The sequence below is a fragment of the Furipterus horrens genome, unplaced genomic scaffold (genome assembly GCF_987537825.1).
Source record: "Furipterus horrens unplaced genomic scaffold, mFurHor1.1.pri manual_scaffold_2, whole genome shotgun sequence".
NCBI lineage: Eukaryota > Metazoa > Chordata > Mammalia > Chiroptera > Furipteridae > Furipterus > Furipterus horrens.
The window spans coordinates 8,361,673-8,389,535 of NW_028327172.1; the positions used below are offsets into that span (position 1 = coordinate 8,361,673).

At 56.7% G+C, this 27,863-nt stretch overlaps 2 protein-coding genes across 2 annotated transcripts; one reads left to right on the forward strand and one right to left on the reverse strand.

Annotated features, from left to right (window-relative positions):
* The first annotated feature begins 1,701 nt into the window (after positions 1-1,701).
* Positions 1,702-15,830, forward strand: SLC15A3 (solute carrier family 15 member 3). Its single transcript, XM_090260791.1, has 8 exons — positions 1,702-2,274; positions 5,261-5,550; positions 7,153-7,300; positions 10,842-10,952; positions 11,801-11,969; positions 13,390-13,548; positions 14,922-15,077; positions 15,526-15,830. Exons 1-8 carry the CDS (start codon positions 1,717-1,719, stop codon positions 15,678-15,680), a joined length of 1,746 nt encoding a protein of 581 aa, XP_090116917.1. The 5' UTR covers positions 1,702-1,716; the 3' UTR covers positions 15,681-15,830.
* TMEM132A (transmembrane protein 132A) lies at positions 15,746-27,538 on the reverse strand. The gene is made up of 11 exons (XM_090260779.1): positions 27,291-27,538; positions 24,705-24,919; positions 24,252-24,470; positions 23,202-23,533; positions 21,734-21,883; positions 20,469-20,664; positions 20,242-20,385; positions 18,945-19,147; positions 18,022-18,301; positions 17,419-17,610; positions 15,746-17,007 (listed from the first exon to the last, which is right to left on the reverse strand). The coding sequence occupies exons 1-11, from the start codon at positions 27,379-27,381 to the stop codon at positions 15,979-15,981; spliced, it is 3,051 nt and encodes a 1,016-aa protein (XP_090116905.1). The 5' UTR covers positions 27,382-27,538; the 3' UTR covers positions 15,746-15,978.
* Positions 27,539-27,863: the final 325 nt, after the last annotated feature.

Sequence of the window (27,863 nt, forward strand, 5' to 3'; positions counted from 1 at the left end):
GGTAAAAGAAAATGTACCATTCTGGTGAGTGATGCTGATAATGGGGGAGGCTGTGCTAGTGTGTGGGCAGGGAGCACATGGGAAATCTCTGTATTTTCCCCTCGATTTTGTTGTAAGTCTGAAATTACTTTAAAGAAATAGTCTTAAAAAAGAAAAAAGATAACACCCGATGAAATTTTTATTCTACTTGGGGGACGATAAACCAGTCGTTGGAGGAGCATTATGTGCTCTGAAGATGTTAAGACAGGACAATGTGGCAGAGAAAGGATGCTGAGAACCCACCAGGCAACTACTTAGGATGATCAGGGAGGGTTTGTGGGAAGAGGAGGCATTTCAGCTGAGACATAAATTAAGAGAAGAAGCCAAAGACCTGGAGGGAGAGCAGTTCTGGCAGAGGCAAAGGCCCTGAGGCAGAAAGGAGCTCAGCACTGAGGGGAACAGGAAAAAGGTCAGCGTGACTGAACTTGAGTGGACCTGGGGCTGCCGGGAGGTTGGAGGATGGCATCGGACAGGTCTTGCTGGGCTTTTAGGTCTGAGGGGGGCGCTGGTTCCTAACCCAAGGGCACTGCACGGCTCAGAGGAGGGGAGTGCTGAGGCCTGACTTTGATTTAGTCTGAGGTCCCCGTCCTTCTCAATCATGACTCAGTTGTGGGGCGCTGTATGATGTCACATGCTTCTTGATGATGCTTCCTTCCTTCCTCACGGTGGCATTTGCACAATCTGCACTGCATTTTGACAGCATCGGTCCCCTGTCCCTCGGGGGCCGGGGCAGTGGTTCAGTTACCACGAACCTGTCAGCCACACTGCCTGCCTTCGTCCCGGCTCCACCGGGCCCCAATTTCTGGTCCGCAGAATGCGTGGGTGGGACCAAACGACCTTTGGCCTTCCCAAATCTATCATTTTAGCTTTGGATGGGGACTGGGAGAGGAGAAATGAAAGTGAAAGATGGAAAATTTCCCTCCAGGTTCCAGGGCGGGCGGTGGGGGTGGGGGTGGGGGTGGCGGAGTGGGCCGGGGAGAAGGGAGCTTTTTAGAAAGCTGGGCGGGCAGCGACCTGTGACCCAGGCTTTCATTTCTCCTAAACACCCCACGGCACCATGTGACACAGCCGGGCCACAGAAGCAGTGAAAGGGGAAGCAAGGGACTCCCGGGGTTTCTCAAGCAGCGGAGGGCAGGACAACCGCTGAGCCAGGAGGGAGCCCCAGACGGGCCCTGGAGGGGCGGGCGGGTGGGCGGCCGGGGGACAGAGAGGCAGCGGAGGAGGCAGTGAGGGGGCCCCGGCGGGAGGGGGCGCCCTCCTCAGAGCACGGCCAGGGGTCCCAGGGGAGGGGACGAGAGTTACGAAAGGGCGACCAAGCGGGGAGACCGAGTACAAAGGAAGGGGAGGGGCGGAGAAGTGAAGGGGGGAAGGGGGGCTGGTGAGGACCCGAGGAAGAGGAGGAAGAGTCCGGGGGGGCGCAGGAGGAAGAGTTGCGGGTGGGAGGAGGGGAGAGGAGAGAGTTGAGAGTTAAGGAGGGGAGGGGGAACCCGGGCAGCCGCAGAGGGACCCAGGGGAGAGAGACAGACAGGGAGAGGGGACAGGGAAGCGGAGGGGGCAAGGGGGGGGGGCGCGGAGTGAGCCCCAGGGGGGAGAAAGGCGGGTAAGGCGGGCGGCCCGTTGGGAGGGAGGAGAAGAGGAGCGCCGCAGCGAAGGCGCAGAGGCTCGGGAGGGGGCAGGATGCCCGGGCCGCGCGCCCCGGGGCAGCCCGACGGGCCCGGGGAGCGCCGGCCGCTGCTGGCGCGCAGGCCTCGGGGCCCCCGACGGTGGCGGCGGGCGGCGGCGGCCGCGGTGCTGCTGGTGCAGATGCTGGAGCGCGCCGCCTTCTTCGGCATCGCGGGCAACCTCGTGCTCTACCTGAACAGCGCGAACCTCCAGTGGGCCGGGGAGCAGGCGGCGCGCGCCGCGCTCGTCTTCCTGGGCGCCTCCTACCTGCTGGCGCCCGTCGGCGGCTGGCTGGCCGACGTGTACCTGGGCCGCTTCCGCGCCATCGCGCTCAGCCTGCTGCTCTACCTGGTCGCCTCCAGCCTGCTGCCCGCCACCGCCGTCCCCGACGGCCGCCGCTCCCTCTGCGGCGAGTTGGCCGAGTCGCCGCTGTCACCCGCCTGCCCGTCGCCTGGCTGCCCGCGCCCCTGGCACCCCCCCTACTGCGCGCCCACCCTCTACGTGGGCCTGCTGCTGCTCGCCCTGGCCGCCAGCTCCGTCAGGAGCAACCTCACCTCCTTCGGGGCCGACCAGGTGAGTGGCCGCAGGGCCGCCCCATCGGGAGGCCCCGGGAGTGCGGAGGGGAGGCGAGGGCCGTGGGCGGTGACCCAGGAATCAGGAGGCGCTGGCTCCCAGCGTGACCTCCAGCAAACCACTTCCCCCTCTGGGCCTAGTTTCCTTACTTGAAGGAGCAGGGGGTGCTCACTCGAACAACCGTAGGATGATAGCGGTAGTAATTGAACCCTAGTGGTCCGTCTTCCACTCTGTGCCACTTTCAGTATTTCTGCTCATTGAATTCTCTTAATTTCCCAGGGCGTAGACAGCATTATTATGTCCATTTTACAGATGAGGACATAACTGGACTTAATCACCCTGCCCAAGGTCACATAGAGAGCGAGTCAGGGAGCCAGGTAAGGGTAGCTGGACTTCAGGCCTCATCATGAGCCGCACCTGCATGTGCTATAGGGGCCCTCGGGCTAGGGCAGGAGCAAGCCTCTGCCTACCAGCTGTGCCAGAGGTCGAGTCAGGCTGGCTTGTTCAGATCCCAGCTCTGTCACTCACCAGCCAGGGGCACTGGGGCAAATATCTTACCCTCTGAGCCTTTCACTGGACCCTTTGGACAGAGCATGACACATAGGAGACATTCAATAATTATTTGTTAAATGAATAAGTGCCCAACAACATGGCTATATTTCAATAGCTCTACAGTGGGATGTTAGACAATATTTTAAAATAATCTGTGATATGATTAAGACAACCGTGCGCGGTGTTAATGAGCCAAAGCAGACGCAGAGCTGCATACAGAACATGATCAAAGCCAGGTGAAAAGACGCAGGGTCAACTAAAGGGACAACCTGGCAAAGAAAATTGTGACTGTACTATGCATAATCATGTCACTGAACTAACTGTACCTTTTCCCTAATTGTCCCTGTTTTACAAATGCTCTTTAGTTGCACATTTTGCAATCATAAAGGGACTTGTTTTTAAGGAATCCCTGCATCCAGCTGGAATCCACAGTCCAGCACCTGACACAGTTTCCAGTGTCCTTGCCAAGGAGTCGCTCATGAGCCTGCATGGATTCCTTTGATGACGGGGGACTTGGTGCCCCCAGAGCAGCCCTGTCCACATCTGAGCCACTGTGGACCTTCCTTCAGACCAGGAGACCCCACTCTCTGCCAGCAGGAATCTCTCATCTTCCTTACCTCTGCCCTTTCACTGGCATCCCAGGCATCCTTAACATGTACCCGCAACCTCATTGACCTCCAGAGGGCCTCTGCCATCCAGTGCCTCCTCCCTCCTGGTGGCAGAACTGGTCTCCAGGACTCCAGGCTACTGGGCAGAGCCTTTGGTGGCATCAAGACAGACAGCAGCTCCTGTGCATTCTCCCATTTACTGGGCATGTACTTGGGCGGCACAAGGCCACACTGGAAGGCTGCTTTAGGGGTCTGTCTGGTCCTGACCCCTAGGACCGTTGGGGAAAACTGAAGTGATTGGAGGCAGGATTGACATGATTGGATTTGCATTCTTTAAAACGGCTCTGGCTACCACAGATGGTAGTACCCAGAATGGGCACAGCAGAGCGGTGGAGGGCTGCTGTGAGTTCAGGGGGGCAGTCAGGTGGGGGATGTGGCGGGGAGGGCTTGGCACCATCTGGCAGACAGCTATCCCCGGGATCCGCATGCTTAGCCCACTGCCGGTTTCAGAAAGGACCATCCATCATTCTCAGTGAAGTGCTCATTTATATCCTGACTTGGCTGCCTGGGCTTCCCCTTAGAGTTGCAATCGTCATATCCATTTACATCCAATTAAGAAATGGAAGTGGCTGCTCATAATGGGACTTATTCAATTTTCTGCTTGAAAGTCTACAGCATAGATTCTCAGAGCTCGGACAGGCCCGTCCCTCTCCATCGCCAAGAAGAGCCCTCAAAATCTGCAAGGGAGTAGTATTAAATGCATCTCTATGGAGTATCATTTTACATTGGCAAAGGAAGAAAATACCTCTTTCCCCAATGCAACTACATACAGAAAGTAAAGCTTGCAAAAACTCAGCTGCTGGGGCTGTGTATCTCTGGAGAGAAGGAGAGTGACGGTGTCTGATATGTGGGGGCTCATTGAAAGGGTGCACAGAATCGCTCATCTAGAGAAGTGACCTCCAGTCCTCACTGCTTTGTTTTAAAGAATGCAGATGCCCAGGCCCTGTCCCAGCCCTCCCAAGTCAGAATCTGGGACCAGGGTCTCGGGGGGTGGGGGGGTGGCGGGGGGCGCCAGTGCAGCTGACCCAAGTCAGCAGACCGGAAGGGGGCCTGGGGCCTGGCTGTTGCAGATTGATTCAAATCCTGCATAAAGGTTTTCAGCCTTTCTGCCCTTGCCGGGGGGTGGGGTGAGGAGGGGCTGAGTTTTGTTTCCCTCCTGCCCCTGGGGCTGTGTCCAGGACCACCTGTGCTTTCCCTGACTATGCCACCGTGTTTGATTGGGCATATATCAGAAGGAGGCAAGGCAGGGTGAAGGGATGAGCCTCAGTAGAAAACTGTGGAGGGAATTCTCACTTAGACCTCTAACTGTTCAATCAGTAATAGGCATACATCACATTTAATCGTGTGGAACAGACCTGACATCTTTATTGGCGTCTTTATGATTATAAAGGTGATGCAAATTGTACATTGCTCAGTCAGAGACAAAGGGATAAATCAACCAGAAATGAACAAAGTGGCATCAGATACATCTGTTCTGTGCTCTGCTTGGTTACAATAAAAAGGCAACATGTGTCATGGGTGTGAAGAAACAGCTGTGCCCAAATGTCCTGATCATTAACAAATGACTCCCAAGAAAAGGGTTTATTCATTCATTTAACGCATATTTATTGAGCATCTATTTCTTGATCACAGATTAGAAAAGTGCCGGAATGCCCACCCACTGACCCAAGAGGTGTCTCTGTGGGAGAGGGGGTGCAGGAACAGAGGATGCCATGGCAGTGCGCCCCTGCACCTCCCTGGCCCTCACCTTCACCCCTGCCTGGCAGGTGATGGATCTTGGCCGCCATGCCAACCGCCGCTTCTTCAACTGGTTTTATTGGAGCATCAATGTGGGCGCTGTGCTCTCGCTGCTGGTGGTGGCCTTTATCCAACAGAACGTCAGCTTCCTGGTGGGCTACAGCATCCCTGTGGGCTGTGTGGGACTGGCCTTCTTCGTCTTCCTCTTCTGCACCCCTGTCTTCATCACCAAGCCCCCCACAGGCAGCCAAGTATCCTCCATGCTGAAACTTGCCCTCCAAAACTGCTGTCCCCGGCTGTGGTGCCGCCACTCTGCCAGGTAAGGAGAGCGCTCCGGGTGAAGGGGGCCACCAAGCCTGGACAAACGCCGGCTTCTCTCGGGAAGTCACAGCCCGGTTGGAAAGGTGTGCTGGTAGCCCTTGAGGATGACGTGACCTCAGGGGGACCGGAGCTGCCCACTGTGATGGAGAATGGCAACGGGGGTCAAGGTGCTGGGATTGGCGATGGACTAACTGTAGAAACTATGAGGATGTTAACGGGCTCCACAGCGATGGTGGTGATAAAGACAGGGATGATGGCGTTAGTCGCTACTGTGAAGAGAAAGTCAGTGTTGATGACAATGGCAGCAGAGATGGCGGTGATGGAGATGAAGGTACCGGCGAAGGCTGTTGGGATGCAGTGTGAATAATTCTGCACTCCCCTGATATTAAGTATAAGAAAGTCTAATAAATCAGCCACTCTGGCTCCTCCCCCATTAACTGGCAAACAAGGGAGGAAGGTCTGAATGGCGTTGCACATGACATTTGCACAATGGCTCCCTTCTACCTCTCTCCTCCCTAAGTTAATCGACTCCTTATGTTAAGCAAACCTGTCTCCAGACCCTGGAGGCAGTCACAGCTCCTGTCAGTCAGGTCTAGATGGAAAAGGTGCGCAGCATGCTTTCCTCCTCCTTTGTGCGTTGCTGTAGGGACAGTTTTAATGATCCATCACCGCCTAACAAACCACCCTGGAACTTGGTGGCTTAAATGACCACCCTCCATTACCTCTCACAATCCTGTGGGTGACTGGGGTCAGCCAGGCGGTTCTTCTGCATCTCATGATGTCACTGGGGGCTGCAGTCACCTGGGGATTTAAAAGGGCAGCAACATCCAGGCTGGCTCACTTACATGGCTGGCAGTTGATGTTGGCTGCCAATGAGCACCTCGGTTCCTTTTCATGTGGCCTCGCTGTGTGGCCGGAGCTTCTCACAGCAAAGTGTCTGGGTTGCGAGAGGAAAGAGCGGACATTCCAGGAGTGGATGTGGGCAAGGGGCAGAGTGGTTGGTTTCTCCAGTCTCCTAGGAATGTTCCCTTCATTCTCTGCCTCTTTGTCATGTAGGGAGAGGGCTGTCATGTCAAGGAGGATGGACTTGGAGACAGAAAGGGGGGAATTTTGGCAGATCAAATCTGTGAAGGCCTCTCTCTATGAGTCAGGCATGAACTGGGACTTCCTTGGTTCCCATGGCAAACTGATGCCACGGGACAAAAAGTCCCCTGAGACTGCTCACCACAATCTCTGTCTTAACTTCCTTCAGCACCCAAGGGGCCACAGCTGTAGGGTGGAATGGGTCTTGATCAACCACCTTTGCTACAAAGGAGGTGATAATATTGATGATGGCAGTGACAGCACTGGAAAAACGATGCTATGATCGTGATCACATTCCTAATGGCGATGATAGTGAGGACGCTGGCACTGGTGATGATGGTGATAATGGTGAAGGGGGCGCTAATGGCGGACTGAAGGTAGGGGTGGTGTCGGAGATGATGGCTGTGATAACTGACTATTGGGGGGACTAGGATTCAATTAGGAGAGAATGGTGGTGGTAGAAACAGTGGCCACAGTGGTGGTGATGATAGTGGCCATTCCATCTGCTGCCCCGCAGAGACCCTCAAGGTGCCCAATTACTGCCAGACCAGCGGTCTCCCTGGCCTGGCCCTTCCCCCCAGGAGGACATCGCCAACTTCCGGGTGCTGGTGAAGATCTTGCCTGTCATGGTGACCCTGGTGCCCTACTGGATGGTGTACTTTCAGGTGAGCACTGCGGCCCTTCCTGTCTGGGGCGACCGGCTCCCTAGCCCCCTTATCAGTTTCATCTCTCTCTGTAGAAGCCCTGGGCATATGGGAAGGGGAAGGGGTCCACAAAGTGAACAGCTGGCGTGGGCCGAGCACAAGGCCACCCAGAGTTAAACACCCTCGGGTGGTGGAGCACAGGAAGCTCTGGATGTAGGGCTGAGGCCCAGGGACCCGAGGCTGCCTCTCTGGACCTCAGTTCCCTTGTGTGTGAAATGAGAGGCTTAGACAAAGGGTCTGACAGCCCTGCAGCACTCAGGTTTTCCAAATTGGGCAACGGAGGCCCAGAGACGGTCTGCGAGGGGACCAAGACCCCACAGCGAGTTAGCAGTAAGCTCAGTGCACTGAGTACTGAGTGGCAGCGGTTCCCCACCCGGCTGTGCCTCAGAAGCACCTGCAGAGTTTTTAGAAAGTAAAGATTCCACTTCTGGCCAAGATAGAGGCCTAGACAGACACCCTGCATCTCCCTCCACAACTAAGAAGGAATACAGCTACCTCAAAACTAGAGACAACCAGAAGTTCCAGAAAATCGAGCTGCATGGAAGTCCAACAAACAAAGAAAGAAAGAAGAAATACTCATCCAGACAGGGAGGATGGGCAGAGCCGGGGCGGAGAGGACGCAGTGTGGTGGTAGCAGCAGCGGCAGCACCGGTAGTGGCAGGCCAAGGGAAAGTGCAGTCACACGTTTTAAAAAGTCAGGAGGGACACTTGAGGAGCGCTCCCAGCACCAGACCAGACTGCGCAGCTCACGGTCCCAGCGCCGGGGAAAATCAAGCCTCATTGCTTTTGACTGTGCAAACCAGTGGGGGTTGGCGCGGGGGAAAAAACTGCCAGTCTCTCAGCAGAGACCACTTGTTTAAAGGGCCCCCACATTCTGAGAACATCCGCAAACCCACCCACTCTGGGAACGACAGCCAGGGCAACAGTTAGAGTGGCCCCAGTCCCATACAGAAATGGGAGAAGAGCCTGGAAAAGGGGTGAGTGCTGAGCAAGTGGCATTGTGACCTCTCAGATCCCTCCCCCACATACAGCACCACAACGTGGTGAAATGGGTTGTCCTGCACTGATGAATACCTAAAGCTCCGCCCCTTACAACATAACAGGTGCGACATCTCTACCTAAGACACAGAGGCAAACAAACACAGGAGCCTGTCAAGATGAGGAGACAGAGAAGTATGGCCCAGAAGAGGGAATGGATCAAGGTTTCAGTGGGAGAACTAAGCAATAGCCAACCTAACAGATGCAGAGTTCAAAACACTGGTAATAAAGATGCTCTCTCACAGGCTTGACAGGTATGTTTATGGCAAATGCATAAGGGAAGAAGTGAAGGCTATGCTAAATGAAATAAAGGAAAATCCACACAAAACCAATGGTGAAGGGAAGGAAACCGGGGTTCAAATCAATGATTTGGAACATAAGGAAGAAAAAAAAAAACAGTCAACCAGTACAGAATGAGGAAATGAGACTTGAAAAAAATGAGGAGAGGCTTAGGAACCTCTGGGGCAACTTTAAATGTGCCAACATCCAAATCATAGAGGTGCCAGAAGTAGAAGAGGAAGAGCAAGAAATTGAAAGCTTATGTGAGAAAATAATGAAGGAAAACTATCCAAATTTGGCGAAGGAAATATTCATACAAGTCCAGGAAGCACAGAGAGTCCCAAACAAGCTAGACCCAAAAAGGACCACACCAAGACACATCATAATTAAAATGCCAATGGTTAAAGATAAAGAGAGAATCTTAAAAGCAGCAAGAGAAAAGCAGAGAGTTACCTACAAAGGGGTGCCTATAAGACTATCAGCTGATTTCTCAAAAGAAACTTTGTAGACAAGAAGGGGCTGGCAAGAGGTATTCAAGGTGGTGAAAAGAAAGGACTTACAGTCAAGATTACTCTATCCAGCAAAGCTATCATTTAGAATGGAAGGGCAGATAAAGTGCTTCCCAGACAAGGTAAAGCTAAAGGAGTTCATCATCACCAAGCCATTATTATATGAAATGTTAAAGGGACTTATTTAAGAAAAAGATAAAAACTATGACTATTAAAATGACAGCAAACTCACAACTATCAACAGCTGAATCTAAAAAATAAAAACAAAATCCAACTGAGGAAACCAGAATAGGAATAGAATCATAGGTGTGGGGATCATTGGGAGGGCTATCAGCTGGGAGGGGAGGGGGAGAAATGGGGAAATGGTGCAGGGACTAAGAAGCATAATTGGTCGGTACAAAATAGACAGGGGGAAGTTAAGAATAATATAGGAAAGGGTGAAGCCAAAGAACTTATATGCATGACCCATGGACATGAACTAATTGGGGTGGGATTGCTGGAGGGAAGTGGGGTACTGGGCAGAGGGGAGCAAAGGGAAGAAAAAATTGGGACTACTGTAACAACATAATCAATAAAATATACTTAATCAAAATAAAAAAGATAGAAAAAAGAAAAGAAAGATTCCCAGGCCCCACCCCAGACCACTGGAAGGCAATTGCTGGGTGAAGTCTCTAGCGTGATCAGCTTCTCAGATGATGCTGATGCTCAGCCGGGTTTGAGAACCACTGCTTCCCAGCCCTCCCCAAGGGCAGGATGGGTAGGGGTCTGCATGTCAGTGTGAGCATGTATATGTGTGTAGGGTGGGTGGCAGCCTAACCCCAGCCCCTAATCCTCAGACCATAAGGTCAGCACCTCCCATGCCCTCTCCATAGGAACCTTATTTCGAGCTGCAGGAGATGGCAGTAGCCAGCCTGCTACGTGAGGGTAGCACAGAGGTAGAAGGTGTCCATGATGGGACAGAGACATGGTGTGTGTGGTGTATGTGTGTGTGTGTGTGTGTGTGTCTGTGGCCGATTCCTGCTTGTCAGAATATTGACATCCTGGTGGGTGAAGGTGGAAGAGGGTAAGGGAGGCATAAATGGTAATGGAAAAAATACAATTAAAAAAAGAATATTGACATCCTTCCACTCCAGTTGATAAATAGTTGCTGCCTGGAGCAACCCAAGTGCCCGTCCCTGCCCCAGAGCCTCCCGTGGGACTCTCCTGGATACCCTTCCATTACAGCAACTGGAGAGTAATGTCTGCTCTTGTTACAAGGTCTAAAGGCATATCAGCGGGTCCGTGCCTACACGTTTCCTGGCTGTGTCAACCGGTGGGACTCAGCTTGGCCTCAGTGTCAGATGAGCACTTCCCCTGGGGACAGCCATGTCATTATTTTTCCCATGTCAACAGCATTTATCCACACCTGCTCTGTACCAGGCCCTGGAGACACAGCATGAGTCCGACCAGCTGTGCCCAGCTCTGGAATAGTCACCTGCACAGCTCATGGGCCTGGAAGCAGAGTGAAGGGAGCTCCCTGGCCAAGTCTGTTTCTGAGGAACAAGGAGGGTGGGGCGGTCACTGTCCCCTCTGAAGCTGGGGAGGGGACAGCCGCCCAGCTGCCCTGTACTACTGCTGAGGAATGCCTGCCTGGCAGCTGGAGAGGCCTGGGGCTTCACCTCCATCTCTCTCTGCAGATGCAATCCACGTATGTCCTACAAGGGCTTCACCTCCACATCCCGAACATTTTCCCAGACTATCCTGGCAACAGCTCCGTGGCTTTGGGAGCCCAGAACAGTGGCTACAAGGTGAGAGAAAACTGGTGTGTTCAGCCCCCAGGTCAGGCCAGGCCGGGGGCTTCCTCCTAGAAGAGGTGGAAATGAAGCTGCCTCTACACTCCCCTCGCCCAATGGCAGGGTGTCCTCTGGGCCCAGGAAAGGCACCTGGAGGGTGGGCGGACTAGTGCCACAGCCCAGCCACCCTGCCGAGATGCTCAACTGCTCAAAAGAATTCAGGCCAGCTTCCCTCCCACCCACGGCTGCTCTGAGCAGGCCTCAATGCCCGGCTTGCCCCAGGCCTTCAGAGCAGTGCACCCTCCTCAACTCTGCCTTGTTCTGTTCTCCTCTGAGACCCTGCCTTTCACCAGGACTTTCCAAACCAGTTTCTGGGCATTTCAGAGACTCATAAAATCAAAGACCTTCAGAGCTGGCAGATGAATGGCATATCAGCCACTCTACCTCCCTTTGTGGCCCACGGCAGACATCACTAATCAATCATGACATTCTTTTTTTTTAATTTTTTTTTAAGCTTTTATTTATTTTATTTTTAGAGCGTGGGGAAGAGAGGGAGAAAGAGAGGGAGAGAAACATTTATGTGTGGTTGCCTCTTGTGCACCCCCAAGTGGGGACCTGGCCCACAACCCAGGCATGTGCCCTGACTAGGAATTGAACCACACCAGCCACTCATGACATTCTTTAGGCAGAGCCCACTAAGGTTCCAGGCAGCCACTACAACGGATAGAAGTTAGAGGAACCTATTTGCCATATGTGATCCCATCCCACCCCCTAGTTACACGGCTGAGGAGCATGCCTTCTGGGGCCAGCACAGAGCTCCTTCGGTCCTGCTAGCCTGCCTCTCCTGGCTCCCTCTTGCCCAGATCCCGGAAGCCTGGCTCCTCCTGGCCAACGTCGTCGTGGTGCTGATCCTGGTGCCGGTGAAGGACCACTTGCTCGACCCTTTGCTGCTCAGGTGCCAGCTGCTTCCCTCGGCTCTGCAGAAGATGGCCCTGGGGATGTTCTTTGGTTTTGCGTCCGTCATTGTGGCAGGTGTGTGGGCCTGAGTGGAGGGGAGTGGGAGGAAGGCTGGCCTTGTCTGGGGATGGAGACTAGCTCCACTGTAGGGCGGCCTGGGCCAGGAATACCTTCCACCCGTGGGTACCAGTGCTGACTCCCCAGAAGGTGTGATTTGAAGGAGGCTTTCCCCATTGAGTCCAATACCCCCACATTTGACAGATGAAAAAACATGTTTTTTCCAGTGGGATGTAAGCTCCCTGAGGGCAGGGATTTTTTCTTTTGTATTCACTGCTATGAATAATGTGTGAGGGCATTGAACGTATGTGTTGAATGAATTTTCCAAAGACACACAGCCTCTTAGTAGCACATGGAAACTTTTCTTTTAAAAGGTATTTATTCTCTTCCTTCTTCCATGTCAAAAGGATTTGTAGCCACTTATAAAAAAAGGTGCCCAGGTCAAGCAGCTTTTTACGCTGCTGCACAAAGCTCAGCCGTTTTCACTTAGTCACTTAACGATCCTGAAGTTACTTAGCGTCTGTGAGCCTCGTCTTTAAAACAGAGAGTAAGGCGTAGAGACCCAGTGCAGGGCCCAGGCTCTGCCCTTGTGGAATGTAGTCTAGCAGGAGTGTCGTGCAGATGAAGCAAGATGGAATCTGTAAAGCACCCAGCACCGTGCCTGGATCACAAGTCAGAGCCGGAGGAATTAATAAACAGTCTTGTATTGCAAGGATGAAAACCAGATAAGGTTCTTTTTAAGCCGTGTGCTTAAATGCATTAAAGCGATGCGCTGTTTCATCCTCACAGTAACACTGGGGTTTTTATTCCAGATGGGTCTCAGAGAAGTTAAGCGATTTGCCCAAGGTCACACAGCTAGTCAGTGGCAGGGCCTGGGTTGGAGCCCCAGTCACCTGACTCCACACCCTGTCTTTATTGCCCAAGAGCACAGCTGTCTCCTAAGCAGTGAAGGGGAAAAAGATAAAATAAACTCGAAAGCCAGGTTAGGAACCTGACTGTAATCCTAGGTGCTGCAGCAGGAAAGTCATGTGATAACACTGAACGTGGGCATGTTTTGAAATCAGCCTCGCTGGGGCTCCAATCCAACCCCAATTACTTATCAGCTGTGCCTCCATGCTGCTTGCTTAACCTAAATGTCTCTTTCTTCATTTGCAAGAATGAACATTAAATGCCTAGCGCACAACACGCTCTCAATTAATGAGAGTTGTTCCTGTTATTGAGTGCAAAACCTAGTTCTGAGCTTCCTAGCAGGCAAGGCAAAAGGGAAGCATTAGAATCCAAATCTCGACACCCACACACAGTCCAGTATTCTTTTCTTTCCTGGCTGCCCCGTCGGTCATTGGCTGCTTAGTGAATGCCCTCCACAGGCCAAGCTCTGCCATGGGCCAGGCTGCCTGGAGTGGACCTGGCTGGAGTCCCTCTCTCTCTCCCCGACCAGGCTTCCTGGAGATGAAGCGTTTAGAATACGTCCATCACAACCAGACAGTGTCCCAGCACATCGGGGAGGATGTGTATTATGCAGCCCCACTGTCCATCTGGTGGCAGATCCCGCAGTACCTGCTCATCGGGATCAGTGAGATTTTTGCCAGCATCCCAGGTACCTTGGACCCCTCCCCGCTCTTGCACCAGTGATGGGCTCCGCCTGGGGGTACCTCATTGCCAGATGTCTCACGGGCACAGCCTCTAGAGCTCATCTGCATGCAGGATCCTGGCAGGATTTCCTCAGTGGGGCTGCATGTACCCAACGGGGATTTATTAGCCCCTGGTTTGTGCCAGGCGCTGTGATCGGCACTGGGGATCTGCAGGTGAATAAGACACTTCCCATGCCCGCTTCTCACCTGTCCCTCTGCTGCCACGGTCCCACACTCTGTGTGGTTGCTGTTCCCTCAGCCTCAGAATGAACATGAACTCCCGTTTCCCCTTCAGTCCTGAGACTAAATGACATCTCCTTCACGAGGTCCTCTCCAAGCCCCCACCCCCACCCTGGGGCAGAATGGGTCCGCCCTGTCCCCCCTGTCACCTTCATCTCTATCACAGCACACAGGCCACTGCTGTAATAATGCATTTGCCTGTCTGCCACCCTGGGCTGGGCTGGGCTGTGAGCTGAGAGCTACGGGCTGGGCCAGGCTCCTTGACGAGCCCAATAGCAGGGGCTTACTCAGCTGCAGGCACGGGGGGGGGGGGGGGGGGGGGGGGGCGCTGGGAGGGACTCACTGATGGGGGGAACAGTCCCCTGAACCATAAACCTGGTGGGGTGCTGTGGAAGGGACCATAGGGTGTTGGGAAAGCCCTGGGGCAGGGTGGAGGTGGCAAGGGGTGGGGAACTCAGCGGGTGGCAGCCAGGCTCTCAGAGGCAGAGGGAACAGCATCAGCAAAGAGCTGAGCCCTGTGGGGAACGTGGGGGAGAAGTCTGGAGGCGCAGGCAGGCCCTTGTGGGTTGAGCCTGGATGTTGAGGTTTCTCCCGAGGCCAACAGCCGCCGCCCCAAGGGGATTTGGGCAGGGAAGGGACCCCATTAGAGGTGTTTAAGGCATCGACTATGAGGAGGAGGATGGGAGACAGGAGTTAAGAAGCATTGCAGAGGCCTGGCAGAAAAGGACCAGGGCTAGGGCTTGGCCCAGGACAGAGGGAACACAGAGGGCTGACACTGAGAAGACACTTCTGAGGTTGGCTCAAAATGATCTGGTCATGATATTGAAGGTGGGCAGAAAGGATGGGACAGAGAAGGTGACGATGGCAGGGAGGTGCGGGAAGAGGGGAGACAAAGCTCTTGGGACAGTGTGGGGGGTGTCCATGGGTGGCTGAGTGGGACAGAGGTGACAGGTCAGTGGTACCCGGGCGTCGTCACAGCCACAGTGCAGTCAGTCATTAGGGAAAGCCGGGGCGGAGGCTGGCAGAGGGTGGGGTGGGGGTTGGGGCCCAGTGGGCAGGGCCCTGGGCCCTGTCGGTCATCCTTACTCCCTCTCTGCAGGCCTGGAGTTCGCCTACTCAGAGGCCCCGCGTTCCATGCAGGGTGCCATCATGGGCATCTTCTTCTTCCTCTCGGGGGTGGGCTCGCTGTTGGGCTCCAGCCTGGAGGCTCTACTGTCACTGCCGGGTGGCTGGTTACACTGCCCCAAGGACCATGGTGAGTGTGGGCCTCCCTGGGAGTGGGACACAGGTGGGGGGCGGGGGAGGGGGGCTTGGAAAGGAGGTGGCAACTGCTAAGTGCTTTGACCATAGCAGAATCAGACTGAGACCAGGGTTCTAGCTGAAGCTGGCCAATCACCCACAGCATGGCCTTCCATCCCTGGGCCTCAGTTTCCCCAACTGTCAATAAGGAAGCCTCAAACTCAGTGGGCCTCCAAGGATCCCTCCTGCTTCTGGAACTCTGCTATCCTGGCTAAGGGGTCACCTTTTCCTGTGGTATTTGTGTTTTAAGCCCCAGAAAGAGTAGCTAGGCCCGAGGCAGCAAGATGCTAGAGGGCTATCTGCCCAGAGTCTTCAGGTCCCACCGACTGGCCACACACACTGCTTCAGCTGCCAGCGCCAGGGGAGCCCTGCCTGACCCACATGCCATCCTTCCCTTTCCCCAGGGAACATCAACAACTGCCAGATGGACTGGTACTTCTTCCTGCTGGCCGGCATTCAGGCTGCCACGGCCCTCCTGTTTATGTGGATCGCCGGGCGCTATGAGCGGGTAGCTCGCGGCCCAGCCTCCCAAAGCAGTCCTAGCAGGGACAGGGGCTGACACCCTGCCACACACGTCACCCCCTCGCTTCTTTCCTCTGGAAAAAAGACAGCAGCAGCCCCAGCTGGGGTTTCCTTCTCCTTTTATTCTGTACCCAACATTAGGATGAAATGGTTCCCATAAATAAGGGGCGTGAGCCTTTCCTCATGACCATGGTCCATGGCAAGGAGCAGAGCAGGGGGGCCTGGGCGGGAGTCCTTGTGAGGGACCAGGCAGGGGACTTGGGTCAGTAAGCACCAGAGGATGAGCAGGACGCTGCCCAGTCCGACAAGCCTGGGCCAGGCAGGCTGGGGAGGGGTCAGGAGCTGCCCCGGATCCTCTCCATGTAGCTGCGAAGCTCCTCAGGGTCCTTCAGCCCCATGTCCTCACACACCCAGCGGATGTCCTCCTCACCTGCCACCAGGATGGACTGCACGGCAGGGGCCCCCACGGGCTCCTCCGGCAGCTGGTCTGGGGGCGCTGGAGCAAACGTCACGAACTCCACGCGCTTCCGCCGCCCCCCAGCGTCCTTGCGGGCCAGGGTGCCGGCGGAGCTGCTGGGGCTGTTGGCGCCCCCGGCCGGGGCCTCCCCTCCCCCGCTCTCACAGGGGCAGCCCCTCTCCCCCTTGGGGGGGCCGGGGGACTGCCGGTCCAGCTGGCGGCTCAGTTCCTCCTGGTCAGTGCCCAGCCAGACCCAGTTGTGGGGCTGCGGGGAGGCGGGGTCCGCGGCGCTGTCGGGAGGCTCCTTGCGCTGGTAGCGCAGCACGAAGACCACGCCGTTGACCAGGAAGATGAGGATGGCCAGACAGAAGACGCCCAGCAGGGCGTACATGCCGAGCTGGAGGTCGGTGACCCGCTGCGGGGCGGGGACCATCTCCTCTTCCCCCTCCTCCTCCCTCGCCTCTGCCTCCTCCTCCGTCCCAGCCTCTTCTTCCGCGCGCTCGAACTTGCCCCTCACACCCCCGCTGTGCCCCGCACTGCCCGCCGCCCGCCCTTCGCCTCCCACGCTAGCCTCTGTGGCTGGTGAGCCCCGGGCAGGGCTAGATGGGAGGGCGGGGGCCGGAGTGGGAGCACGAGGCAGCCCGAGCCAGCTGGTGCCGGAGGCCAGGGGCACACGGTGGCGGCCCCGGCGGCAGGGCTCCGGCGGGTGCAGAGACACATGCAGCGGCAGTCCCTCCGTGCCTGCGCCACTCACCACCACCCTGAGCTGCGCGCCCCGCTCCTCCGCTGGCAGGACGGCGCTGGGCTCCTCGGCTGAGACGGACACTCCTAGGTCCCGGCGGTTGTAGAGCTCGGCAGGGGCCAGGGTGTGGTCAGAGAAGGACAGCCACAGGGAGAGGGCCACCTCCTGCGGGGCACACGGACACAGGCAGAGACGCGAGGGCACGCACGCATGCACACAGAGACCACTCCCACAGAGACAGGCCACACGGAGGGGGGAGACCAGAGAGAACACACACAGGCAGATGGACAAAACAGGGAGAGAGGGGATGTGCGTCAATCACCTGTTGGCCGCCCAGCCCCGGGGTCTGAGTCATCAGGAGGGTTGTCAGTTACAGCCATCTAATCAACCTCCCACTGACACTCTCCAGACAGCCACTGGTTGGTTACCTCCAGCCACAGAGAGCTCACTACCTTGCAGGGCAGTCAGTTCTTACTCTGAAAACCCTGAGGTGACGGGTCAAAGTACCTCCCATCCCCTTGTCATCAGCCCCCATCTGGAGATGTTGACCTCCTCCCCTTGATCCCCAGCTGTCACCTGCTTTGGGGCGGGAAGGGCTGACTGTGCCCAGCACGTGGCTGTGACCTCCCCGGGGTGGGCAGTGCCCCGGCTCAGGGCCAGTGATATGCCCATCACTGGCTGCACCCGGAGCTCCAGCACCGAGACCTTGTCATCCGTCACGGCCAGTGCCTGCTCCCCCAGGATGGAGTCAGACAGTGGGGAACGCACCTGAGGGTGAGAAGGGGCTGGCAGTGGGGGTCCTCATACACAGACAGCCTTTCTCCTCTGAGACCCCAGCAGCCCCACAGAGGGCTCAGGTCCTGCTCCCAGACTCTGCACAAGCTGCTCTTCCTTACCCTTTGCACTCCAACCCCACACCCCGCATACATACCTGGACCCCAGGCCTACACGTGGGGAACAGTTCCCTCCTCTTTCAGGACCTGGCCCCTACATACCCAACCCCAGCCCTTCCTATCTGGAGGACGTCCCCCATTACACAGGCCACCCTATTCTCACCCAATCCCCAATCCCACTGGGCCCCTGCTGCCCCAGATACACCCCGAGCCCTCCCAACACCGTTCACACCTGCCCATGATCATTCTGGGCACCACGTACACCTTTCTCCGAGGGCCTGCTCACCTCGATGGAGGTGACCCCAGGCTCCCGGCCCACCAGGACATGGCCATCCTCCAGCGAGGCTATGCGGGGGTCCTGCACACGGGCGTGCGGCGCCACGAGGTGGGACACGTCCAGCAGCCAGTCGGGGCCGAGCAGGTGGGTGAGGCGGCGGCCGCCGTCCAGCGGGTGGGCCGCAAAGGGGACAAGGAAGCGCACACCAGCTCGCTGGTACTGCAGGCGGCAGCCCCGGGCTCGCGGCTCTGCCTCCTCTGCCGCAGCCACCGCCTGGGGCTCCTGCGCCCTGCAGAGAAGGGGCGGCCAGGGCGAGGGACCTGGTTAGCGTGGGCTCCGCCCCCAGGAGCTGGAGACCCCCTAACCCACAATGGGCGCCAGTCTTTAAACTCCGCCCACAGCTGCACCTGTTGGGCCACGCCCCTCCATTCCTGATTGGTGCCTGTACCTATCCGCCAAGCTGCCCTCACCTTCCTCCTGCTCCTAATTGGAACTTGGTGGTGGCAGGAGGAGAGCCCCCTCTCTTGGGAGAGACAGGGGCACTTATTGTCTGGAGGGCCTGGGAGCTCAGGTTCCTGAGGCCATGCACCCTGGGGCTCTGGTGGGAGCCCCTCAATATTTACTGAGCGAGGGCCCATCTTAGGCTTTGAGGATACAGCAGTGAGCAGAAACGCCTTCCTTCAAGGGTAAACGTTCTAGGGGAGAGCAGCGGAGGGGGCAGAGAGTCCACAAACAAGATGAATCAGACAAAACCACGGAACTGCGGTGGGGAAGGGGGGGAGAGAGGGCGGAGGGGCCGGGAGCGGAGGAAGGAACCACAGCAGCTGGGCGATTGTTCAGACCCCAGCTCAAGCCCGTGGCTACGTGAGGCCCTCTCTCGGGCCCAGGGCAGCTTCGCCAAGGTCAGCCAGCTTCTCCAGGCCTCCACTCACCCTTCAGCCGGGCCGGGCACCCTCCAGCCTCGGACCTGCTCCAGGGTGGTGTCGGTGAGCTCAATGCGCAGGGGCAGCAGCGGGGCCCACACGGTCAGCCGCAGCGAGGCCCGCAGCTGGCGCCACCAGAAGTCGACCCGCACGCCTCGGGCACCCCGGATCTCCTTGCCGGACACAAACACGGCGTCACAGGCCTCGGACACCTGCGGGAGGGCGGAGGGCAGGGCGCGGGCTGGGCCAGGGAATCCGGGTGTGAACCGGAGAGAGCAGCCCTGACCGACCCCGCGCGCTCAGAAGGGGCACAGCTGAAATTCAGTGCCGTCCTTCACTATAGTGCATGTCCTCGGATCCAGATCTCACCATGCATCCGAGGCCCTTCTCCCTGCGGGAAGCAGCCTTTCCAAGTTCAGTGGAGGAAACTGGCTATTTGCGGACTACAGAATCTTCCTCCCGACTGAGAAGGGTTTGAACCCCAAAGTTTGCCTCCTTAGTGCTGGCCTCTGACGTGGGTGCCGGAGCCACCTGGCAGCCAGCTACAGGTAGGGAGGCAGAGGCAGAAGGGCAAGACAGACCTACTCACCTGAGCCCTCAGGGAGGAACAGTTACACGGGGGCAAAGTGCCACCAAAAGTAGCCAAAGACACTGTTCTCCACTCAGGCAGCCAGGATTGCGGAAATGCAGGCTCTGAACTTTCCCTCTTAGAACGTCAAAACAGGGAAAGTTGCCCAGCCCTGCCCCCTCTCTTACCTCACAGATCATGAAGAGGATGCAACAAAAATAATTACCATTATTTTCATCATCATGTAATTATTATCATAACAACAGTCGCTGCTCTTGTTTCTGCTCCTGCTCTCTGCTGGGTGCTGTCTTAGGGTGCTTCTAATTCTTACAACATCCCTGAAGTATATTCCCATTTTAAAGCTTAGGGAACTGAGGCTCAGAGAGGTTAAGAGACCTGTCCACAATCACACAGCTAGCTGATAACAAAGGGTTTCAGAGAGAAGCTTCTTGATCCCAGAGTGCATGCTCTTAACTCTCCCACGGCAGTACACCTGCCAATGCAATACTGAACGTGAGCGTGCCTAAGCTGGGGGCCGTGGGGGATAGACAGCTCCCACGTGATGCCGGAGAGAGGTGTTGGGAACAAAGGAAATTAAAGCTGTGGCTCCCCTGCCCCCAAGAGATTTCTGGTGTCAAGAAGAAGCTGTCCTCCTGGGGACCTGAATGGGGAGGAGGAAAGCTGTGTTGCATCACTGCACACACACATACTTGCATGGCATCGGCCAGTGCCACTCACCTGCAGGACCTGTGCGTTGGCTGACTCACAGCCAATGTGCTCTGTCACCTCCACCAAAGCCCCCCCGCTGTCCACAGTGACAAGGCGCACGGGGACGCGCCGCGGCACTCCCGTCAGTGGTGCTGTGTTCACCAGCTCCTCGGCCTGGAGAGGCAGAAGCAGCTTAGCCCCAAGCTCTTCACTTCACTTAGCTCCCCACCTGGCTGGGCAGATGGGGCACCTCTTACCTTGGCCAGTGGGACGAGGGCTCTTATATCTCGCTCTGATACCAGGATCTCCCATACCATTTTGTCCTTCTCTGCTTCGGGGGCCTGGCCTGGGTACTCCAGCTGCCACGTGACAGGGCGAGTGACTGCCACACCCCCGCTAGTGCCATTGTCCACCAAAAAGTCCACCCATAGGAACTCGGACAGTTCGAGAGGGCTGTCGGCCAGGAGAGAGAGAGAAACTGAGTGCTTGCTAACAGCCAAGCACTCCTGTATTCATGAGGGAGGTTCTATGATTACCCCCATTTTATAGATGGGGAAACTGAGGTACAGAGGTTATATAACTCACCCAAGGTCATGCAGTGAAAAATGGCAGGACTGGGATTAAACCCAAGCTTCCTGGCTCCAGAGCCCAAGCTCTTACCCACTGTTGTCCCCTACAGGATCCATGTAGCTACTTAACCACCCCCCTCCCCCCCCACCAAATGTTTGCTGGCTCTCCTGCCTTCTTGGGCCCCCTCCACTCAGATCTCTGCCTTCCATTGCCATCACAGTGGCACACAGTACCTGATTCAATTTCTGTCAAGTAGGAAGGCTCACTTTCAAGCCCCAGGACTAGCACACGACCCCTTGAATAGTAACCCTCACAGCCTCCTCTGATCTAGCACCTGCTGTACGCCAGGATCTGGCCTGGATGTTGGTTACGCGATAGTATATTTCGTTTTCACAAATCCTAAGGGATACATTATTATCCCCATTTACAAGTGAGGAAACTGAGGCTTCAGTGGGGCGGGGTGTGCAACGAGGTTAACTGGTTTGCCTGAGGTGATTCATCCAAAAAGTCTCAAAGCCAGGATTCAAACAGGAGCTTCAAAGCCTATGGCTTTGGCCCAGGCTCAGGGCATGAATAAGAAGAGTTTGAAAATGTTAAGCACACAGCTGGGCTTTCGGGAATATTAATGGCCCCCAAAAAGGGACCCATCACCAGATGGTGGGAGGAGGGGTAGTGGCTATGAGGTCTGTAATTGGGTGGCCAGGATAGGTTGGCATCACCTGGAATAAGACTCACAGACACTCTGTACCTGGCACGTGACTGGGGATGGATACATAGTAGCTGAATGAATGAATGCTCTCTGCTTTGTGTTGCTTCCTTGAAGGAGTCTGTTCTTGTGCCTGCTCAATGGGAATATGGATGCAGTGTGGCAGTCCTCTGGCCTGGAGCCCCATAAATTTGCCCGCCACCCCTCCCTTCTCTGCCCTCACCTCCAGGGGAGAGGGCTGCCCACCTGGAGTCTGGCCCTGTTGACCCAGCGCGGTGGCAGGTGATGAGGGTGGTGTGATGCTTGGAACCCTTGAAGCGGTCAAGCTTGGCAGCCCAGACGCTGGGCTGGGCTGGGCGGGCAGCCGTCACATGCAGCCCCTTCTTCACCTTGATCCTGGGGGGAGGACACAGATCCAGTTTGTCAAGGTGGGTGCTAAACTGTGGACAGGATCCGAGGGGGAAGGCCAGGGGCTGAAGGCGCCAGCCTCCCGTCTAGCCTCCCTTGGTTCAGGTCTGAACATCTTCGTCGACATCCGCTGACCCGGAAGGACCCAATCTCAATGCAGGTCACGTCATACAGCTCTCCCCCAGTCCAAGACCGCTTATGACTCCCCTCTTGGCCACAAGGTCAAGTCTAAGCCTGGTATTCGAGGCCTTCTAAGATCTGGTCCAGTTTTACCTCCCGCTGTGACATCTTTCCATCACTCTTTGCTTCAGCTACACCCAAAGTTCTTCCCCACCTACACACCACCATTCATGCCTCTGAGCCTTTGCTCAGGCTGTTCCTCCTGCCTGGCCTGCCCTTCCTTTCTTTGTCTGCTTATTCTTCAAGCCTCCAGCAATTCAAATGCCACGTCCTTTAGAAAGTTTTTCCCTTGGCAGGATGAATTTCCCCTTCCTCCACCCCCTAAACCAAGCTCCCGCAGCACTTTGTACCTTCATAAGAGCACACAATCCAGTCATGCCCGTCCAGCTCCCTTCCCTACCACTGGGGGCCCCTCCAGAGCAGAGGTAGAGGGCTGGTGTATTTTAATGTCCAGGAAAGATCTAATGAGTGTATCAGTGAGCACAGGAGGGCATGAGAGACAGGGAGACAGGACAGGCACCAGAGAGACACAGAGGGAAAGGACACACGTAAACCCACATATGGAAGAGGCAAGTCACACTTTGCAAGTTCCTTGTCACTGGGATTGGGTTGGGAGGCTGCTTTCGGGGAACTTCCTGCAGAAAGGGACACAAAGAGGAGGTCCTTCTTGTGGAGAAGTACGGACTCTGTCCAGAGATGAGGGACCCACGGTGAGCGTGGCAAGCGGGAGAACATGCAACTGAATGAGACCGGAGCAAATACTCCTCCTGAGGCACTGGAGCATTAACTACGCCCCAGAGCTGCCCCTTCTGGTTTTGAAGCCCTTCCCTGCTTTCCCTCCCTGGAGCCTCACAGCTGCCCTGTGGAGCCTCACAGCTGCCCTGTGGAGCAGGCATGTTAGCCCCACAAGACAAATGAGTGCTGGGAAAGTGCCAGGAGAGAGGAGCTTCCTACTTGTGGCTTCAAATGCAGGGCTGTGCCCATTGCTGGGTCTTGCCTGCTGCCAGGGCAATCATAGCGCTTGGCCCGGAGGGGGTTCATCAGGACCCCAAGAGGAGAGGGTACCTGCCCAGTCTTCCTGCAGGTGATCCTGCCTGCAACCCAGCCCTTGGGGCCCGGTGCTCACCGCAGGGTCAGGACACTGGCTGTGAAGTTGTGGCGAAGCAGGAGCGTGGCGCTGAAGAGCTGGCCGGGCCGCACGGGTACATCGGGCACCCGCAGGGTCACCACCTCATCCAGGGGCACCTCCTGGTGCTGTGGGGGGTCCGCCGGGCGCAGCTCCACACTGCCCACTGGGAGGGCCTGCTCCCCAGGGTCCTCCTCCCCACCGGGGCCACAGCCCCCAGGGCCCTTGGCGGCAGGCTCCAGTGTGTAGGCCAGCTCAGCCCGCGTGGTGGTGCCCTGGGAGAACCAGTGCGCAGGGAACTCCAGCTCCACCACACAGGCGCCCAGGGATGGCTGCAAATACAGGATGGCCGTGGTTGGCATGGCAGGAAACCCAGCGCTGTAAGGGTTCCTGACAGGCAGGGTCAGCACACGCCAGAGACGAATCCCAGGTGACACAGCCAACTAGGGACAGGGCTGGGGTGAGGTCTCAGAATGTGTCGATGGGCCACTCTTCTACCTTTGGAAACAGCCTCATTCCAAAGGGAGCCCATCCCAATGCCCCCCCCACCCCCACCCTGCACCATGCCCCAGGACCACCCTGACGACAGCTCAAGTTTCTCAGGCTCCCGGCGTCCACAAAATACCTCTCTCCAGTGGACTCCTGAGCTAGACTCCAGGACAGTGAGGATTGCAGTTATAAAAGTAATACTGACCATAACACAAACCCTCGCTGGAGGATTGCTCTGGGCCGGGCACTGCATTCATCTCATTTATTCTTTATTCCAACTCCATATGCGGTGGGAATTGTTAATGCCACACTTTGCAGATGAGGAAACTGAGTCTCAGATTTAGTTACTTGCCCAAAATCATACACAATGGGCTGAAGTTCATAAGGGGCCCTAAATAACCCTTCACAGGGTCCCGTGAATGCTAGCAGAGAAGGAATGGAGTCAGGTGGTCCGTGACCCTCCAACTTTGCACATGTGGGGAGCCCTCTCTTTCCTACTCCGGGACCACCCTCTGGCCAGCGCAGTAGCAGGGCCAGGCTAGGAGGGGCCCGCTCACTCACCTGGAAGCGGCAGGCTTGGTGAGCAGTGCCTGCGGGGTGTGTGGCGTGCAGCCGGGCACAAGGCAGGCTGCCAGGTCCTGGCGGCCAATCCTGCCCTTTGAGGTGGAAGAGGACTCGGGCGTGGGGTTCTGCTGGAGTCACAGCCGCTTCCACTGACACAGCTCGCACATCCCACGGGACTGGCCTTTGGTGGGGCTCCGTGACCCGAGGAGGGACAACCTGCACGGAGATTGGGGGTGCTCAAGACAGCAGGGCGTAGGGAGGAGTAAGATGTGGGAAGATGGGGTACCAGCCTTCCAATTCCAGCCTGGCAGGACAGAGCTTTTGTGGGTCTCAGTTGCCCACTCTGGAAAAGGGTGAGCACAGCGGGGGCCGGGGCCGGTCCCTGAGCCGCACACAGCAGACCTTGCTCTGAGTCCTGTCAACCTGGAAATCGCTGGCGACGCTCCTTACCTGCTGAGTGGCAAAGGGCGGGTAGGAGGCCCGGAGAAGAGGCTGGGCCCTGGGCCAGGGCTGCAGGAGCAGAAAGGTCTCAGATCGGGAGCCCAGAGAGGAGTTGGCAGGTGGGTAGCGGCCCACCTGCTGCACACGGAAGTGCTCAGGGGCGTCCAGGAGCGCCAGAGCTGCGGGCAGGTAGACGGGGTCCTGGGGCTCCTGCTCACAGTCCACTGAAGAGGGAGAAGGCAGAGATGGTGACAGCTCCCAAGCTGGCAGGGGCCCCGTGATGGTGGGAAGGGGAGGAAGAAAATGTCCCAGCCCTGGGATGTGAGGGGAATCTTATCATTGCACAGATGAGGAAACTGAGGCCCAAAGAGGATCACACACAGGTAGCATGCGCCAGGGCTAGGATTTGAATCAGAGACCAGTCCCGAGCCGTTCCTTCTGCCTTCCTCCCTCCAGCAGAACCTTCTCAGTGTCTCCTCCTCCCCCATCACCCCCCCCACCTAACTGCCTCTGACACCAAGGCACTTGTGGGGTACATTTCTCTCTAGACACAGCCTATGAGGTACAAGATGGTGACCAGGTGAGCTTTGTAGAAGTAGAGACCCTTTCTCTGCCCTTAGGTCCTCGGCCAGACTTGGTCGGGCATCCACTCTCCCTCCTTCATCATCACTATGGCAACCTCACATCAGTTTCCCAAACTTGCTCCCTTTTTGCCCATCGAAGCTGAGTACTAGAATGCAAGAGTTGGAACAAGGTGGAGTGGGTGGGAGCCCAGAGCCTGGAAGAGAGTCTTGTATTCAATAACCAGGACAAAAGGCCACTTAAGACCATACTTGGTTTGTACCCAACTGACTACTAGTTAGCCTTAATAATAATGATTAACAATTTTATAACACTAACTATATGCAAATCACCATTAAAACACTTTACATACATGTATTAACTCTTTTGGCTTTTGTTATAACTCTGAGAACTAGGTACTATGACTATTAACCCCACTTCATGGATGTAGAAAATGAGGCTGAGAGGTTAAGGTCCTTGTCTGGGGTCCCACAGCTGGTGCGTGATGGAGCTGGGAGTCAGAGTCCAGGCATCAACCACCAGACCACCCTGCCTCCACCCTCCACCTCTTTCTCCATCCTGTGCTGCTTGCAACAGTGTTCACTCCCTAGACTGTGGGTCTCTCCCTCTGCCTTTAGGGCCAAGAGTGAATGTTGCCTCCTTAAGGAAGCCCTCCTTGATTGTTTGCCCTCTCACCCATCCCCTCCATTATATGTCCCCCCTGGTTGCCTTCTCTGAATGTTATCTTCCTGCCTATCAGCTGGGACCTTGTCTTGTTCATCCTGGATCACAAACTGAGCAGCTCTCCCTGGAGGGAATGACCTGGGCACCTGGAGCCCTGTATTTACATCCTAACTCTGCCTTGAGGAAGGTTGGGTCAGCCATTTAACACATGGAGCCTCCGTATCCTCACCTGTAGAATTGGCATGTAGTGACATTGTAGACAGGAGAGGGCTTTGGAAACTGTGGAGCGCAGTGTGGAGGAGGGGTTATTGCTGCCGCATAATGGATGTGACAGGGCTTTCCTCATCTGTCTGTGTAAGGGGTTATTAGGGCTCCTGCAGGGTCCCCTGGGGAGGGGAGCAGGTGGCTGAAAGCAGCCCGTGAGCCAGCTCCCTCTCAGCTCCATTGCTGGGCTGGGGGACTTGATGGTCTCAACCTCCTTCAAGACACTGCCCATCAATGAGCATGTGCCTGAGATCCCCCCCCCCCCCCCCCCCCCCCCGCCAAGTGTAACAGGTGAATGACTATGGCTCCCAGGGGGCAGCCACTGGCCTCCCTTTCTCCTCCTACTCCATTGCCTGGATAATTACAAGATGCTGGGAGACTTGACTCCCACGGACTCCCAGCATCCAGATAGATCTCAGCTCTCTCGGTGGGGGTGAGTGGGGCAGAGAATGACTCCCTATCCCCTACTCCTCTGTAGCATCATCCACTAGCAGCCATAGCCCGCGCCAAGGGCAGTCGCCCCAGGGAACAAGGGAGTCGCTGCCCCTTCCTCCAGGGATGGGGATCCCCATAAGGGCTCAGGAAGGCACGGATGGGGCAATCTCTTGGGACTCCAAGGTCAGAGAACTCCTTGGGGCAGGAGGAGGGCGGCTGCATATCTCGCAGGTCCCAGGCAAAGAGGCTGCTTCCCGTTCCCGGGGGTGGGCTGACGGTGGGGAGAGGAGGCTGGGAGCCGCGGGGGTGCAGCTGCGTGGAGGGCAGATAAGGGAGCCGGCGCGCCCGGGTCAGGGGGCAGCTGGGTTAGATGCCCTAGCTGGAGGGGAGGCTCGTGGAAGGTGCGGAACCGGTAGGGGAGTGGGGGGCGGGGAGAGCCCGGACCCCGCTGATCCTGGGTCAGGAAGGAGTTGCCGGGTTGTGCAAGGCGAAGGAAGCAGTGGGGCAGGATCCCGGGCTGAGCTCTCGCCAGCCCTCGCGGCATGCTGCGGGCGAGCCCGCTGGGGTTTAGTCCGAGCACCCGCAGGTTCTCGGGTATCCCTTGCGCTCGGCCGGGGCCCAGCCGCCTCTCGCCCCGCCCCTCCCGCTGACCTCTCACGACGTCCAGGACAAGAGCCACCAGGAGGCAGAGCCAGGGCCCCCGGGGAACCGCCGCCGCGCGCCCCTCCATCCCGGTGCACATCCTTCCCACGGAAGGCGGGCACTAGGCAGGCGGCTCAGGTGGTCGCGGGCCGCCCGGCATCTCCCGCGCCCGCTCGGCGCCCGGCCGGCTGGGTACTGGCTGCCGCCTGCCCGGCCGCACGCCTGCGGCTGCAGTTCCCAGACAATGGAGCGGGAGCCTGAGCCTGAGTAGGAGGTGGGAGGGAGCGCACGCAGCACAGGGGCCGGCCCTCCGCCCCGCCGGGTCCTAGTGCCCCACGGATCCCGGCCCCCGGGCGCCCCCACGCTCGAAGTGGAGAAGAAGGCCACTTCCCTGGAGACTGAGGAACAGAAGACTGACCCGCCTTTGCCAGGAGGGACAGGACGCTTTCCGTTTGCTCCCTCTCAGTAGCTCCCGACTAAGGAGGAAAAAGCCACTTCCTCTGCCTCTTCTCGGCCCCACACGAAGCTCACCTGTAAAGGCATCTGACACCTGAATCAGAACCCAAATTCAAGGACAAGAGA